Source organism: Sceloporus undulatus, chromosome 5 (assembly GCF_019175285.1).
Source record: "Sceloporus undulatus isolate JIND9_A2432 ecotype Alabama chromosome 5, SceUnd_v1.1, whole genome shotgun sequence".
Taxonomy (NCBI): domain Eukaryota; kingdom Metazoa; phylum Chordata; class Lepidosauria; order Squamata; family Phrynosomatidae; genus Sceloporus; species Sceloporus undulatus.
In genome coordinates, this window is record NC_056526.1 from 3579650 (window position 1) to 3594204 (window position 14555).

The following is a 14555-nucleotide window of genomic DNA, read 5'->3' on the forward strand; positions in this document are numbered from 1 at the left end:
TCCAGGGGTGCTTTGGTTGTGTATTCTTGCATGGCAGAATGGTGTTGGAATAGATGGCCTTTGTGGTCCCTTCCAGCTCTAGAATTCTGTGATTCTATGTGAGCCTTCTGCAGTCCACACTTGGTTCCTTGGAATAGCCCTCTGGAGCAGAAGAGACTGGAAACAACCCACCAGCAGATCTGTTTGCTAAGATGAATGGGTTCCCCACTCAACATGTCTTCTGGTATAGACTGTGCAGATTTTTGGGACAGGGAAAAATCACATTCCACCTCCCAAATTTTCCTTTCCCTTGAAGCAGCAGCGAACTCTAGTGGTGCCTCATGCAAATTGTCATTTGTTGCTGTGTGCCTTCAAGTCGTTTAGGACTTATGGCAGCCCTAAGGGGTTTTCTTGGCAAGATTTATCCAGAGGAGGTTTGCCATTGCCATCCTCTGAGGCTGAAAAAATGTGACTTGCCCAAGGTCACTCAATAGGTTTCTGTGGGCAAACGGAGATTTGAATCATGGTCTCCAGAATCATAGTGACTCAAACCACTACACAATGCTGGCTCTCACAAACTGACAAAGATTTGTTATTTCTTGACTGTGCAAGGGGACTTCTTACATCCAAAGTCCTCACATAAACCCCTTTCCTAGTCAGAAAGCAGAGCTTGGCTTTCTCTTGAATTGGACTGGCAACGTGGGGCTGGAGGAGGGAGGTGATTTCACCCCCTGACACCATTCCAGGGCATAAACATAATACACACCTTAGTTATGTCCCTTTTGGACTACTATAACGGAACGGATTTCAGCATTCTTGAAGAACTCCTTTAAAACCTGGAGTGCATTCATTGCCCCATTGACATGGAGTCACCAATAATGGCCACTGGCATACACAATGCTTCCTTCATTCTCTTCTCTAGCAGAAGGTATTGCTTTTGCCAAGGCTATGGCAGCCAGAGGAAATGGAGGCACATTTTTACACTGATATGAAGCCTTGTGTGAGCTCCCCTATGGGTTGCTGTTTTTAAAATAAATTCTCAGCTTGGAAAGGGAATCATAGAATCCTAGAGTTGGATGAGACCTTCAAGGGCCAACCAGTTCAACCCCATTCTGCCACACAGGAAGACTCCATCAAAGACGTACTCCTTGTTACAGATGGCCATCCAGGCTCTCTTTAAAAACCTCCAAAGAAGGAGACTCCACCACCTTCCAAGGCAGCGTCTTCTACTGTCAAACAGCTCTTTTTGTCAGGAAGTTTTTCCTGAAGTTTAGGTAGAATCTTTTGTCCTGAAGCTTGCATCTATTGCTCCTTGTCCTAGACTCTGCTGTTGTTGTGTGCCTTCAGATACCTATCATGGGTTTTCTTGGCAAGATTTGTTCAGAGGATGTTTGCCATTGCCTTCTCCTGAGGCTGAATGCACGTGACTTGTCTGAGGTCACCCGGTGGGTTTCATGGCCAAGCTGGGAATTAAACGATGATTTTGAGGGTCCTAGTTCAGCACTCAAACCACTGTGCCATACTGGCTCCTGTCCTAATCTCTGGAGCAGCAGAAAACAAGCCTCTTCCATCCTCAACATGACATCCCTTCAGATATTCAAATGGGGCTATCATATCACTCCTTAATCTTCTCTTCTGCAGACTAAACCTACCCAGCTCCCTAAGCTGTTCTTTATTGGGCTTCATAGTTTCCAGACCCTTTACTATTTTGATTGTCCTCCTTTAGACACGGTCCAGCTTCTCAACATCCTTCTTGAATTGTGGTGCCCAGAACTGGACACAGGAGTCTGACCAAAGCAGTATAGAATGGCACAGTTGCTTTCCTTGATCTAGATAGGTAGAGTAGACGTATTCAGTTACAGTAATAGTTCAACAGAGAGACAATATATCAATAAATCTTACTGATTTAGTGGGCCTACTCTTGTCAGAACTAATGATAGGATTTAGAATTGGGTATGTTAAGGCAGAGAATGCAAACTCTGTACCAGTGTTTTGCCCAAAGAGATTTGTTTCTGAGAGCTATTTTGGAGAGAACAGTAAACTGTTAAGATGCGTTATCATAATTTTGAAATGTCCTTTCCCTTGGTTGCAGGAAACTGGGGAAAACAACCAGTTCTGTTGGAGGAACCTTTTCTCCTGTATCAACCTGCTGAGGATCCTCAACAAACTGACCAAGTGGAAACATTCCAGGACAATGGTGTGTGTGTGTGTGTGTGTGTGTGAGTGTGTGTTTCTGTTTCATTTTCCAACCAAGATAAAAAAATTTTTTATTACATACAGTCTTAACTTAACAAGGGTTAACTTCACTCCTTTTGCAATATAACTATTACCTTGTGTTTTTATAATTATGGAGGTACAGGTTGAGTCTCTCTTATTGAAAAATCCAAATTATTCCAAATATGTCTTCATAGGTGGCCGAGATAGCAACACTTTTGCTTTATGATGGTTCTGTGTAAACAAACTTAATGCGCAACATTATTAAAAATATTATGTATAATATATCTTTCAGGCTATGTGTATAAGGTGTACGTGAAAAATGAATTTCATGTTTAGCATCCCATCTCCAAGATAATTGTGTTATGTATGTGTACACAAATATGTACAGGTATTTCAAAATAAAAAAATCCAAATCCAAAAGACTTCTGGTTCCAAGAATTTCGGATAAGGGAGACTCGACCTGTACATGTTCGAATGTTGGTCCATGTTGTCCTTTCTGTTGTTGAATAAAAAACATGCAAAGTAAAATGTAACTGCAAAATGACTGTTTTAGTAACTTTTGAGATGTTACTTTTACAAAATAACTTCTAAGCATTGTGTAACAACAACCTATATACCGGCTCAGCAAAGTAGAAAATGCAATGTATTGTATCTCACTATTAATTCTGCTACTGCAAGCCTTCTTTTGTTTCCTGCAAACATGTTTTACATTATACAAATCGTAGCATCATAAAACTAGAATTGGAAAGGGTCCCAAGAGTCATTTAGTCTAGTCCCCTGCCAGTGCAGGAAACTATAGCTAAAACAGGTGGCTTTTAAACGTCTGTTTAAAATCCTGCAAAAGAAGAAGAATCCACCACCTTCCAAGCTAGTCAGTTCAGGAAGCTATTCCTAATGCATTAGGTTTGAGCTTTTTTAAAAAAGAGCTGTTTTACCTCCTTTTACCTGATGGTTGTGTTGACAGATGTTGGTGGTCTTCAAGTCTGCTCCGATTCTGAAACGGGCTCTGAAAGTGAAGCAAGCCATGCTGCAGCTCTATGTCCTGAAGCTGCTCAAGATCCAGACCAAGTACCTTGGGCGCCAGTGGAGGAAGAGCAACATGAAAACCATGTCCGCCATCTACCAGAAAGTGCGCCACCGCATGAATGACGATTGGGCTTATGGGAACGGTGAGTGTTGCAAAGACCTTCCTTTCCACTGGAGGATTGACAGTGGTCTTCACTGATGTGGGACTCCTTTGTCAGGCTTGGAAAAGTTAGTTTTTTGGACTGTATTTCCATTATCCCTCAGCACCAGCCATACTGACCGCTCATGCATGTTTATTTAATTCAGTTTCACTAATCAACAATGAGAACAAAATGTTCAAATAGATTTAAGATATGTGATAACAGAAAAACACATATAAGCGACACTTAACAGACAATTCCATTAGGATAGTTATCTGGGTGACATTGTACAATTAGGATGAACACAAAATTTCACAGTGGGGTTGGTTTCAAGCAGAAAGTGTCTCTCTGTAAGTCAGCAGTTCTTGATAGTGGTTTGGGCAAGTGTGGCATAACTAATTTAATAAGAGTTGACCAGTCTTCATGAAAGGAATGTGGTTTCTTTTGTCCATTACAAGAACTGATTGTGTAAGAAATCTTTTCAAGTAACCTGAATGGTAGATTTTAGGATGACCTGTTGAGTTTATTTATGAAACCACCAAATTGGAAGGGACAACAAGGTCCATCTAGGTAAGTCAATCACTTTATTATATATCTTGCCATTTCCCCAAAAGTGGGACTTAAGCCCAACTTTCCACCTTGCCAGAATCCACTGCCAAAGCCTTCCTGCTTTAGAGCCTACCTCCATGTGCCTTGAGCAAGGAGGAGTTTGCTGGGTTATTTTTCAACAGTCTCTTCCCTAGAGCCTCTCTTCCCAGAAGCCAGATCTTAGGTGATCACGCTAGATGGTTTTTCAGGGACTTTTGGGAAGCCCATGCTGTTGCCGGGATGGAGGTGGAGGACGAAGGACCATAGAGTAGTTGAAAAGAGCCCAGTAAGCTCTTCCTGGCTTGAGGTGCACAGAGGCAGCCTCAGCTTCCTCCTTCCTTCTCCCCTGAGCTGGGTGGTCCAGCCTCTTCACACCTCAAGTTAGGAGGAATTTGCTGGGTTGCTTTCCAATAATCCTCATGGACTCCCTGGTGGTCCCTCCAAACCCAAGCATTGCCCATGGGTAAGTTGACCCAATGCTAACATTTCTCGAGTTACGGTCATGTATATATGATAGTCCTTTTTCTATTATTAGGGAAAGCTGTCTTACTTTTTCCTCTTCTTTGTTGATAACATAGATATAGACGCCCGGCCTTGGGACTTCCAAGCCGAAGAATGCACTTTGCGAGCCAACATTGAGGCTTTTAACAGCCGAAGGTATGATAAACCCCAGGACTCTGAATTTGCTCCAGTGGACAACTGTTTGCAGAGTGTCCTGGGGCAACAGCTGGAACTTCCTGAAGATTTCCATTACTCCTACGAACTGTGGCTGGAGAGAGAAGTCTTCTCTCAGCCGATCCGCTGGGAAGAACTGTTGCACTATCAGTGATAGCAGGCTAGGAAGCTTGTGCTGAACCAAATGCCATCTTAGGTCTTTCCAGAAAATTGGTGCTGAATCTTGGGGGGTGGGGGAGGGAGATCCTTCCATGTTTGCAAGCCCTTAGGTCTGGCAGGAAACCTTTTACAATAAGTTGAAATGTTAGGCAACCTAAATGCAATGCCCCCATCCTTCCTATCCCTTGGTACACCTCACTTCTGTCTACTGCAAATCAGTAGCTCTCAGTAGTAGCAGAGAATCTTATGCTGAGTTATTTTATGCTGTCCTGTCTTGAACAGTATATTTTTAAAATCCTTACATTTCCTTCCATGATTGCTTTCGGTGTCAGGGTCATTGCATATGCCATGTTTCCCAAGACGTGGTTCACAACTCAGTATTTGGATGCTGAGCAAATGAGCACTTTTGCAAACCTATAGCACACCATGTCTAGCTTGCTTCTCATGAAATCAAGCTCCATGGTTCCTAGAAATTGGTTTAAATGTGCCAGAGAGGACCTTGTAGGTTATCTAGGCATGAAAATTGTACTATGGGAGTGGTTCTTCAAAGAGAGAAGAAATACTTGCAAATTTAGTTTGGGGATCTGTGTGTGTGTGTGTGTGTGTGTAAAAGAGAGAAAGAGAGAGTATGCATGCAGTGTGAACAATTTTATGCAATTTTCCATTCAATGATTCCTTGTTTTCCACTTTTACATGTTGGAAAAATTACTTGTTCAAATCTTAATGAGATTTTTGTAAATCACAAAATCTGCCTCCAAGTGGTGATACATGGGATTGTCCCTGGACTGTTGCTTGGTGTTTTGTGCATACCACAAGCACAGGCTATATAGCGGCCAGTGGAGAAATATTTGTGACCGAAAGTGCATCTACGCAGTGGATAATAATGCAGCTTGACCCCACTTTAAACTGCCATCGCTCCATCCTACAGAATCCTAGGGTTTCTAGTATTGTGAAGCACCAACACTCTTTGCCAGAGAAGGCTAAAGACCTTGTAAGACCTCAACTCCCAGGATTCCATAGTATGGAGTATAAAGTAGTGTCAGATTGCATTATTTCTACAGTGTAGATGCACCCAGAGATAGGGCCAAACTCAATTCTTGTCCAGTGGCCCAAGGTAGCTAAAGCCAGTTGCTAGCCTAAACTGGTTAACTGGAAATCTATAGAGTGTGTGTGTGTGAGAGAGAGAGACATTTTTACTGGCACAATGTGAAACACTGCAAGGCCTTCTGTATAAAATGCAAATGACAGGATTTTAATTCTTCCTCTTCCACCCCACCAGTATGAAAATTTGTTGTTTTTAAAAACTGGATTTTCTTTCCCTGCCCCTTCCATGCTACCTCTTAAAAGCACAAAAGGACTTCCGCATATTATGCCAACGTCTGAAAAAACATACATTTTTATATAAAAGGTTAGTTCATATATCTAGCTCCCTGCCAGCTGTGTGGACGTTACAGGCCAAAAACTGTTCCATGGTTCACTGGTGTAACTGGGAGCCAGATATGCATGCTGTCAGCTCCAATAAAACAACTGCACACAGAAATTATCTTGTTATCTTTAAGTTGCTAATGTGAGACCGGGGCCTTTTTGCTGAAATCTTATTTTATCTTTTCCAGGGGGCAATTCATGTTTGGAAAAAGGAATTTCATTACTAATACTTCTTTTATTGTAGCAGCATGTTCTACGACAAATACTGCACATGTCTATTGCCGTTTATCAAGGATACGCACAAGTTACAAAAACACATGTATTCTCTCTGTTACTGTGGGGTAAGAAAGTTTGTTTTCTAATGTGAGTTGTACTGACAAATCATTTTTCAAGGAAATGGCCATATTAAATAAACCACTTCTAAAGCACAGCTTTATAACCAAGAATAAAGGTTACTCTTAAAAGTATGTGTGCATGTCGTCCATTTAATGACTTGGATCAGTGCTAAAATTACAAGTGCTTTCAGACGGAGAGAGGGAAGACATTTTAAACTTTTGTAGGAACAACTTTCACAAGCTGGACAAGTTCCAGGGATTCATTTATAATGCTGGGCATGTATAAATTAATTCAGGGGAGTTATATGATGTAGTGAATGTGGCAATAAATTCAAGAGCAACTACTAGCATTAATGCGCCTTCTTTGGTGGGGAAAATGTGGCAATTTATGGTTTCTGGCTCCCCTTTCTTCAATTTCCCACTTGCTGTGATGGGTTTAAAAGAATGCTGCATGGTACGATGTAGGTTGGCCAAGCATAAGGCAATGAATCCACATATAGCTCCATAATAAGAGCTAAGGAATGACTGTTTAACATCAGTGGAAAATTAAAGATATATCTCTCCCACTATCCTTCTAGTCCAATTCCTGAGGTTTCCAGAGCTGGAAATGCACCAAAAGAGTTACTTGTGTCTTAGAGAAAGCAGCAGAGATGACAGACTTAAAGAGTCTTTCAGTGACCTGAGGTCGCTTCATGTCTTATCCACTCAGGTCTGTGTATGTGTCTTCAAATTGCCTGTAGACTTATGGGGACCCCATGAATTTTGTAGGGTTTTCTTAGGCAAGGAAGATTCAAACGTGGTTTTGCCAGTTCTTTTCTCTGCAATATAGCCTACAGCGCCTGGTATTCCTTGGTAGTCTCCCGTGCAAGGACTAACCAAGCCTGGCCCTGCTTTGCTTCCAAGATCAGATGGGGCCTAGTGCCTTTAGAGTATTTTTAGGCAATGTGTGTGTCTTCATGTCACCTGTTGCCTTATGGCCACCCCATTAATTTCCTAGGGTTTTCTTAGGTGAGGAATCCTCAGAGGTGGTTTTGCCAGTTCCTTCCTCTGAAATAGAGCCTCCAGCCCCTGGTATTCCTGGGTGGTCTCCCATTCAAGGACTAACCAGGGCTGACCCTGCTTAGCTTCCAAGATCAGATAGGATCTAGTGCCTTGAAGGTATTTAGGGCACTAAGTGCAGGCTGTGTGTGTTATGTTGTTGAATAGTGCAAACTATTTCATTTCATTTATTTGAACTTAATGTATTTTGCAGCAACTGCAGTAAGCTGAGAAAAAAGGGGGAAAGACAGAGGAAGGGAGAGAAACAGGACATTTTAAAAGCATCTGAAAACACAGTATGAGAGATTAATCGAGATGGTTGGAGGGTATGGCTGCTGTACATTTAATGGTTGCATAAAGGGAATTTTGACAGGTGTTGCATATGCAACCAGGTAACAAGCACATCTAATGAAATGTCCTCTTCTCATGCATTACAACCACAGGAGCCCTTTCTGGTTTTGACTCTAGCAACCCTACCATGTCTCTTTTCAGGGTGTCTCTTTTTTTATGGGTTCAAGTCTAGTTAATGCAACAGAAAGATATCTTTTTAACCATTGCTGAGTGCTCCCAAGAACAGATTTTTGGAAAACGTGCGTTGCTGCCATGCTGCAGAATTAATGCGGTTTGATACCACTTTAACTGCCATGGCTCCATCCTATGGAATCCTGAGATTAGTTTCTTGTGGCACCAGAGCTCTCTGATAGAGAAAGCTATATGCCTCACAAAACTACAAATCCCACAATTCCATAGTAGTCAGCTATGGCGGTTGAAGTGGTGCCAAACTGTATTAATTCTGCAGTGCAGATGCAGTCATTGTTTCTCTTCAAGCACTCTTCCAATTAACCACTAAAGTAGCTTGCTTTTAACATATTTTGATATATGGTGGGATATCTATTATTATATATTAATATTGCTCTTGGGCAGAATCTCAACAATTAAAACGGCTATAATACAGAAAATGTCATTTTTAACACCCTCTGAAGAAATCTTGCCAAGAAAACCCTGATAGGTTTGTCTTAGAGCCACCATAAATTGGAAATGACTGAAAGGCACACCACAGCAACAGAAATAACAATAGGTTAATTGCGGGATTGGTTCTGTTTAAAGTTTCTGTGACTTCCTTGGGAGAACAGTGGTGCCTCAGAGTGTCAGCAGCACCACCACTAGCTTCAGTAAATAAGAGGAAAAAATGTTTTAAAAGTATTAAATATTCCCTCCTTCAGATTTTTTGGACTTCAACTCCCAGAATTCCTGCCTGTTGGCCAAGGTGGCTAGGGCTTCTGGGAGATGAAGTCCAAAAAATCTGGAGGAGCAAAGACAGAAAAGATTTGAAGTAACGGCGCATGCGCAATTTTGTTCCCGCCATTTATTTTTTTACTACGCCCGATACCAGTCTTTATCTTCCCTCACAGAAGCCACCGCTTGCGCATGCGCGGTAGGCTCAGTTATGGCGGAGCGCTCTGGTTGCTACTCTACGCAGAGACTGGCCCCTCCCTTCACCATAGTAACGAAAGTAGACAGAAGGACGTGAGCTCCGCCTCTCTGGCGGCAAGAGGCCACGCCCGCTCAACCGGCGTCTGCGCGCTTAAAAAGAAGAGAGGGGCTGCTGGTGAGTCCCGCCTGGAGGGGGCGACACGCGTCTAGGACACGCGTCGCACGTGAGAATGGAACGATGCGTGTCAATTTTTTGTGGGTTTTTTTTGGGGGAAATCTTATTTTGGGGATATTAAGAGGCACAAAACAAGACTGTAACGCCTTGGGGTGCGTCTGCACTGCAGGAATAATGTGGTTTGACACCACTTTTAAGTGGAAACCCTGGGATTTGTAGTTTTTAGAAGGCCGCTTCGGCCTTATTTGCCCAAAATGGCTGTCCTGCCTCACTACAAACCCCAGGATTCTGTTTTTTAATACAATTTTTAGCCTCTTTTAAATTCCAAAAAGCAAAGTATTTTGCCACCCCATTGGATTTAATGGGACTTGAGCATCCACAGATTTTGGGGTCCAGGGAGGTCCTGGAACCAAACCCCAGTCAATACCAAGGGCCCATTGTAGTAGTAATAATAATAATAATAATAACAACAACCCATTGTATATAATGGGGATTGATCATTCATAAATTTTGGTATCCTGGAACCAACCCCATTGGATACCAAGGGGCCAGTAGTAATAGTAGTAGTAATATCCCAGTGTATATCCTGGGACTTGAGCATCCACAGAGTCTGGTACCAGAGGGACCCTGGAACCAAACCCCAGCAAATAGTAAGGGCCCACTGTAAATGTAAAATAGCAGAACTTGAATTTCAGGCCTTCAGGGTTTGAGGAGGTGAAAAAAGGGAAGGGAAGGGTTGTGGAAGCGGTTTGAAGGGAGGTGTGGAGGAGAAAAGAAGGGATGAGGAGGAAGGAGCATGAGAAGAAGAAGAAGGAAGAGATAAAAGGGATGGAGATCTAGGGTCAAAATAAAGGATGGAGAAGGAAATGGAAAGAATAGGAAGAATAAGAAAGGCTAATGGAGGATTGAAAAAGAAAGAGGGAAGAAAGGAGTGGGGAGGTTGCAATGGGGGTGTGGATGTTTTATGAAGCGGTGTATTTTGATTTATTTAGATGTGATTTATGTGTAGAAGCACTAAAACATTATTGTTACTAATTAGGAAATATTAGTTAATATGGTTCTATGTCAGTTGATCTTAGTAGAAGGTTTTTAGGTTGGAAACATGTTTAGTACTGGGGTCGGTTTCTGTTTCTAATATTTGTATTTGCATGATTGTTTGTTTGTTTGTTTTTAATTAATGAGATTTCTTTCTTATTCAGGAGCAACCGCATTAGCTTGCCTTGAAACACATTGCTGCTGGATGGCTCCTATATTCTTGCAAAATCTTTGTGAGAATCAGTGGATAGCCTTTGTTGGGTTCCCTTGGGCTGTAATGGTCTCATTGGGCTCTTCTTGTTGTCATTTCCGACTTATGGCAACCCTAAGGTATAAAGTTTCTTCATAGAGGGGTTTGCCATTTCCATCCTCTGAGGCTGAGAGAGTGAGACTTGCCCAGGATCACCCAGTGGATTTACATGGCTGAGCTTGGATTCGAACCCTGGTCTCCAGAGCCAGAGCCCAGCGCCCAATCCACTACACCACTCTTAACCGCCTTTGTAATTCATTGCAGGCGTTGTGTTTGGAGTCTTTTGAAAAGCGGAAGAAGTTCACCTGTCTTGCCGCAAGACTAGATGCAATGGCCACCAGTTCGGTTCAGTAAAAGGACAACACTATGGTAATGTCTAGAGCCACCATTTTGTGTGTGTTAGAGAGGAGATGCTGTTATTTGCCGCTGATGGAGAGGAGAGCTAGGCTGATGCCCCACTGCAGAAATTAAGCCGATTGATGCCAGTTTTTACTGCCATGGATCGATGCTATGGAATTCTGGGATGTGCAGTTTTGTGACATTTGAGGATTTTAAACAGAGGCTGGCTAGCCATCTGTGGGGGTTGCTTTGATGTGTGTTCCTGCACGACAGAATGGGGTTGGACTGGATGGCCCTTGGCATCTCTTCCACCTCTATGAGTATATGATTCTATGATTTAGACTTCCCTGTCAGAGAGCTCTGGTGCCACAACAAACTACAAATCCCAGAATTCCATAGGATGGAGCCATGGAAGTTAAAGCAGTGTCAAACTGCTTTATTTCTGTAGTGGGGCAGCAGCCCTAGAGATTGTTGGCTGAGCTTTTCCAGATCTTCTTCCCAGTCTGTCTTCGCTGGTTTAGAACAGTGTTTGTTACGCTTCCAATCCCTTCGTAGCTTTCTCAGTCCATTCACTGACACTGGTGGCAATGGAGGCAGTTCTGCTGGGTTTTGGGTGCATCCAAGAAGGATCCATGTGACCTGAGCTTGAATCTTGTTTGTTAGCCACAACCAGAGTAAACTCATTGGGTCAACTGTTGCGTGTTGAGTCAACGTGTAGATAAAATTTGTTGAGTCAATGGGTCTGCTCTAGTTGACAAGGAACCACTGACATGGTTTGCAAGACATGAGCGGGGCAGTTGATGACCTGCGCTCTTGGAGGTCCCTCATTTGTAGGGTTGGTCAATTGGATGGCTGATAGCAACAAAAACACTAGTTGGGATTAACAAGAAGATTCAGGCCATCTCCGTCATGATGTTCCAACTGCTTCTCAGTGGGATCAGAATGATTCCTGCATTTATTAATTTATAAAAATATTTAAATACTGCCCTCTGTCTAAAGACCTCAGGACAACATACAATAAAACCAACCTAATTTAAAACAGTGTAAGCAGTTAAGAAGATTTCAAAAGGCTAAAAACCTATCAGACAGTTTAAGAAGCTAAAAAGACGAATCAAAATATGGCTTGCTTGAGATGCTATTCACAGGTTGCTGGGAAGTGTAAAAGTATCCCGAACACAGATATGCTGCTGGATTGGATTGGGCCGTTGAGGAGCCAGTGGTTCAGGAGGTGCCACGGCTGTGAATTCTTCTGTTGTACCACAGCCAATGCCAAGGACCACAGTGACTGGAAGTGATACCTGGTGCAACTGGAAGGCACCTTGCATCCGTTTTATGTGGATTTTCCTAGTTTTGGAGAATGCAAATCAAGCCTGAACTCTGCCTGGAAGCCAAGATGTCTAAGCTGAGACAGTTATACTTTGGCCATATCATGACAAGACATGACTCACTAGAAAATACAGTAGTGCTTGGTAAGGTAGAAGGCAATAGGAAAAGAGGAACACCCCGATACAAGTGGATAGACTCATTGAAAGAAGCCTTGGCTGTCCTGTATTTGCAAGACCTGAGCAGGGCGGCTGATAACAGTGTCACTTGGGATTCACTTATTCAGAGATTTGCTGGAAACAGGCCTTGGAGAATGTGCTGGATTTTTATTTGTGGGTTGTTGTTTTTTTAACTTTTTAAATTGATTTTAAACTTATAATGCAGTTGGATCTCTGTATCCATGGGGGATCCGTTCTGGATCCACACACACAGATACCAAAATCCATGCATGCTCAAGTCCCAGTTTTCTTAATGGCGGTGTGGCACACCCTGATAGCTCAGCCATGTGCACACGCCTCCATTAAGAAAGTGGGGGCTTGCCATCCACAGATGGTTAAATCCATGGATGGCAAGTCCACAGATATGGAGGGTGGACTGTAGTTTATTTGCTTTTAAACATTTCTATCCTGTGAATCTTTAACTGTGCATGTTTTAGAGTCATAGTCATGTTAGTCTGGAAAACCATTATGCAAAGGGATCTTGTAGTACTTTTGAGACGGGGGCGGGTTCTAGACCGCCGCCGCTTGCTCCGCGTGGGAGCCTCAGCAGCCAAACTGCGCAGCTCCCATGCGGAGCAAAAAAGAAGCTCAAAAATGGAGCTTCTTTCAGCGGCGCACTGATGACGTCGCGAAGCGCCAAGGGCGCATTCGTGACATCATTAGGGCCGCGCGACGTTCAGACGCTCAGCGTCCGATACGTCAATATGGCGCTGGCCATGTAGAAGGGCCGGCTCCATATTGTACAGACACAGTCCGTACTAGACTCAAGGGCGTCTAGAAGAGACGCCCCTTTTTTAAAATGGGACGTCCTCTGGACGTCCCAACTGCCGGTTTGTAACCGACCTAAATGAGTGAAAGATGTTGCAGCATGAATTTTTGTAGACTTGGTGTACTTCCTCAGATGCATGGAGCAAACTGGGCATAAGTGTTCATAGACTTGATCTACTTCTTGAGATGCATGGAGGGAACTGGCCTAAGCTTTAGTAGACTTGATCGTCTTCCTCAGAATAATGGACGGAACTGGGCATAAGCTTTCATAGACTTGGTCTGTTTCCTTGGATGCATGGAGAGAACTGGGCATAAGCTTTTGTAGACTTGGACTAATTCCTCACATCCATGGAGTGAACAAGACATAAGCTTTCATAGACTTGGTCTGTTTCCTCAGATGCACTGAGTGAACTGGACATAAGCTTATGCAGACTTGGTCATTTTTCTCAAAATCTGTGCCTCTTTCACTCCATGTGAATTTATGCCTCATTCACTCTTTTGTAGACTTGGTCTCCTTCCTGGGAACCAATGCAACCCATGCACCCGATGTAGGAGACCAAGTCTACAAAAGCTTATGCTACAACTTCTTTTGCACAGTTAGTCTCAAAGGTACTAGAAGAACCCTTTGTATGCTTGTATTAACTGTTGTAATCCGCCATGAGTCCAAAATGGGAAATAAATTAGAATAAATACTGCAGCAGCTACCATAATAACAGTGCTATGCTAGTAGCTTGTCAGATCCCAGGCTTAGTTAACTTTCATTTCCCCCCTTTTCCTTGCAGGGAGGCGGAGGGAAAGGGAAGGGCAAGGGCAAACGGAAGGGCAAAGGCAAAGGGAAGAAATCCAAGAAGGCCGCGGGCGAGGTGGACATCTTGAGCCCAGCCGCCATGCTCAACCTCTACTACATCGCCCACAACGCAGCTGCCTGCCTGGAGTTCCGCGGCTTCCCCTGGCCGGGTTCTCTGAAAAAGAAAGGGAAGAAACGGAAGTAGTGAGCCAACCTTGGAAAGAGACTGAGGCTAGAGTCTCGTGGGGGAGAGACTGAGAGCCCCTCTTTGAGAGCAGAGAAGAGGAAGGCTTTTACAGGAACTGGGGCCAGAAACAAACAAAACCTCAGATTTTTCACTTTGCCAAAATCTCTGTGGGCAAGAAGATGAAGGGGCTTCTGCTTCCAATGGCATTAAAGAAGTAAAGGTTGCGTTGAGAGAGAGGCCACCTTTGACTCTGCAGTGTGTAACTTGTCATTGCTCCCTGAAGTAACCCTGAGAAGTGCTTTCTCCCCATTTCTGACTGTGTTAAGGGTGGAAATTAGGATCCTTTACATGAATTGGGGGGATGGCTTTGAGAAAATGGACTTTCAATGGAGGGACTTGCAATGCTGGAGATATTCCTCCCTTCTGGAGCCACACCTTTTTTTTTTTTTTTTTTAGC

At 43.2% G+C, this 14555-nt stretch overlaps 2 protein-coding genes across 6 annotated transcripts in view; both read left to right on the top strand.

Moving 5' to 3' along the window:
* The window catches only part of STRIP2 (striatin interacting protein 2), a 43785-nt gene extending 37410 nt beyond the window's left edge, over positions 1–6375 (top strand). For all 3 annotated transcript variants that reach the window (XM_042470315.1, XM_042470316.1, XM_042470318.1), the window contains exons 19-21: positions 2072–2176; positions 3161–3365; positions 4529–6375. In XM_042470315.1, coding sequence (XP_042326249.1) covers positions 2072–2176; positions 3161–3365; positions 4529–4779 — 561 coding nt within the window. In that variant the 3' untranslated portion in view covers positions 4780–6375. The remainder of the gene's footprint in view (positions 1–2071; positions 2177–3160; positions 3366–4528) is intronic.
* A 2515-nt stretch (positions 6376–8890) lies between these two features.
* On the top strand, positions 8891–14328 carry SMKR1 (small lysine rich protein 1). Of its 3 annotated transcripts, none has more exons than XM_042467333.1 (3): positions 8891–9240; positions 10741–10845; positions 13907–14328. In XM_042467333.1, exons 2-3 carry the CDS (start codon positions 10843–10845, stop codon positions 14114–14116), a joined length of 213 nt encoding a protein of 70 aa, XP_042323267.1. In that variant the 5' UTR covers positions 8891–9240; positions 10741–10842; the 3' UTR covers positions 14117–14328. The 3 variants fall into 3 exon arrangements, with proteins under 3 accessions (XP_042323267.1, XP_042323266.1, XP_042323268.1); XM_042467332.1 differs by having other exon boundaries at positions 8893–9191; XM_042467334.1 differs by lacking the exon at positions 8891–9240 and adding an exon at positions 9249–9271.
* Positions 14329–14555: the final 227 nt, after the last annotated feature.